The 2,287-nt window shown below is 37.8% G+C and overlaps 1 protein-coding gene across 1 annotated transcript in view; it reads left to right on the top strand.

The window, feature by feature from the left end:
- LOC107688718 (unconventional myosin-XVI-like) overlaps window positions 1–2,287 on the top strand; it is a 218,296-nt gene that overhangs the window by 133,923 nt on the left and 82,086 nt on the right. The window contains exons 22-23 of the mRNA XM_016486454.1: window positions 1,428–1,628; window positions 1,829–1,904. Of these exons, the coding sequence (XP_016341940.1) occupies window positions 1,428–1,628; window positions 1,829–1,904 (277 nt within the window). The remainder of the gene's footprint in view (window positions 1–1,427; window positions 1,629–1,828; window positions 1,905–2,287) is intronic.

The following is a 2,287-nucleotide window of genomic DNA, read 5'->3' as shown; positions in this document are numbered from 1 at the left end:
CACACACACACACACACGATGCGCAAAACTCCGCATTTGAACAGTCAATAGCAAATACTTAAACTAATAACAAAACAGTAGCTGATTCAGAAGCGCCAGATATTCATAGCAAAGTCAGAATTACCTCTTCTCCTAGGTTCACGAAACGGTCGTTCATAAAATGCATTGCTGTTCTGTTGTAAGTAATCTTAAAGATTCCTAAATGCATCTACTTTCGGAAGGCCAAATAAAGTGCTTTTGCTTTCGCACTGAAACACAGCGTCTCCCTGACATGGCTGCTTCAACACTACTGCTGTTCCTGAAACCACGCCTTCTTTCTTTGCATGCACGTTTGGGCGGTATTATGCAAATATTTCCACATAGTGAGGGAGATATGTGGGGGCGGGTTAGAACGAGGTGTTTTAGGGGGGTGTGGCAGAGTCTTAACTTTGATAAAGAATATCTCTTTGGTTTTGAGACTTTAGTCTTTGAAACTTCAGGGATCTTATCTATGCACAATCAGCTTGTAACACTCCAAAGAGAAAGGAAAACTTGAAATCGCATCATATGACCCCTTTAAAGATAGAATTATAGAAATAAAAAAGAATTGTAATCATTCTAACAATAGAAATATTGAATTTGCTTGCATAATAAAATATAAAATACTACACAAAATGCTATAATAGTGAATCATACTCATTATGTCATGCCACACGGATGTGTCAACTACAAATCAAATATTTAATGTCAGCTACAAATATTTAAAGGGATAGTTCACCCGAAAATGAAAATGTTCATGTCGTTATAAACCCGTAAGACCTTTGTCTTGACCTTCAGAACACAAATTAAGATATTTTTGATGAGCTTTCTGACCCTGCATAGACCGCAACATTGAAAGAGAAGAAATTGTTGAATAAAGTAATTTTTATTTTCTTTGCACACCAAAAGTATTCTCGTAGCTTTATAAAATTACAGTTGAACCACTGATGTCACATGGACTATTTTAACGATGTTCTTACTACCTTTCTGGGCCTTGAACGTGTCAGTTGTGTTACTGCCTATGCAGAGTCAGAAAGCTCTTGGATTTTATCAAACATATCTTCATTTGTGTTCTGAAGATGAACAAAGGTCTTACGGGTTTATAACGACATGAGGATGATTTGATTGACTGATTTTATTGACTGTTGTCCAACAGGTTTCCTACATAGCCATGTTAGTTTCAAGTCTTCTCACATAATAGCATCATTTAAATAATTTTGTTTTAAGTAGCTGTGTAATATGCTATAAAATGTACACTTAGCTGGTTATTATCATAAAACAAACCACTTCTGACTAAAACGAGGGCCTAGTTTACCCAGTTTATTTTGTGGAGTTGACCGTCTTACTGTACATTATTCCTTCCTTATTTTGCAGCTAAAGCCTTCAGTGTAACTGTGTGTGTGTTACAGAAGCCTCAGGGTGTGCTGTGTATCATTGATGAGGAGAGTCAGTCCCTCAGGCCATGTGAAGTCAACCTTTATAAGCGACTGCAGATACAGCTGGATTCCTCCGGTTTGAACGCCGTCTCCCTCACGACCAAGGATGGCAACGGGAACCCCCCACCCAAAGACCAGGGGCCATCGTTTACCGTCACTCACTACGCTGGCAAGGTGGGTTACGGGAAACTGCGAGTTAACACATGCACATGCTGAGTTCACGGTCATGTGCTCAGCCGGAGGCTCACACACAAACACAAACCCATAGTCACACATTTCCGAGAAGCCCTCCAGAGAGTCAACGCGCTGTCATGCTGAGAGTGAGGGCTATTATGAGCACTGAACTCATGTGTGTTTGTGTGTCCTTATTGCAGGTGACCTATGACCTGACCGGCTCACTGGACAAGAACAAGGATGTTCTTCCCCAAAACATCTTGTTTGTTATGAAAAGTAAGGATTGGGTGTTTTGTGTTCTAGTCATCCTCTATATGGTCAAAAAACTCACCATGGTAACAGTAGTTCCCATTAAAATAGCTTAGTTACTACAGTTATTGTTACTATAATAAAAGAAAAGGAAATTACAGGAGATCACGTATTAATTCACTACCATACAAAAGTTTGGGGTTTGCAAGATATTTAAAAAAAAATTAAAAGGTCTGTCTTTATGCTCACCAAGGCTTCATTTATTTTATTTAAAAAAAGCAGTAAAAACTGTAATATTGTGAAAAACCTTATTACAATTTAAAATAACATTTTTCTATTTTAATTAGTGCTGTCAAACGATTAATCGCGATTAATCACATCCAAAATAAAAGTTTTTGTTTACATAATAT

This window comes from Sinocyclocheilus anshuiensis, unplaced genomic scaffold (genome assembly GCF_001515605.1).
Source record: "Sinocyclocheilus anshuiensis isolate Anshui unplaced genomic scaffold, SAMN03320099.WGS_v1.1 scaffold9, whole genome shotgun sequence".
In the NCBI taxonomy this organism is placed as follows: domain Eukaryota; kingdom Metazoa; phylum Chordata; class Actinopteri; order Cypriniformes; family Cyprinidae; genus Sinocyclocheilus; species Sinocyclocheilus anshuiensis.
The sequence above is the reverse complement of the archived record's forward strand: the minus strand, read 5'-3'. Positions and strand labels throughout refer to the sequence as shown.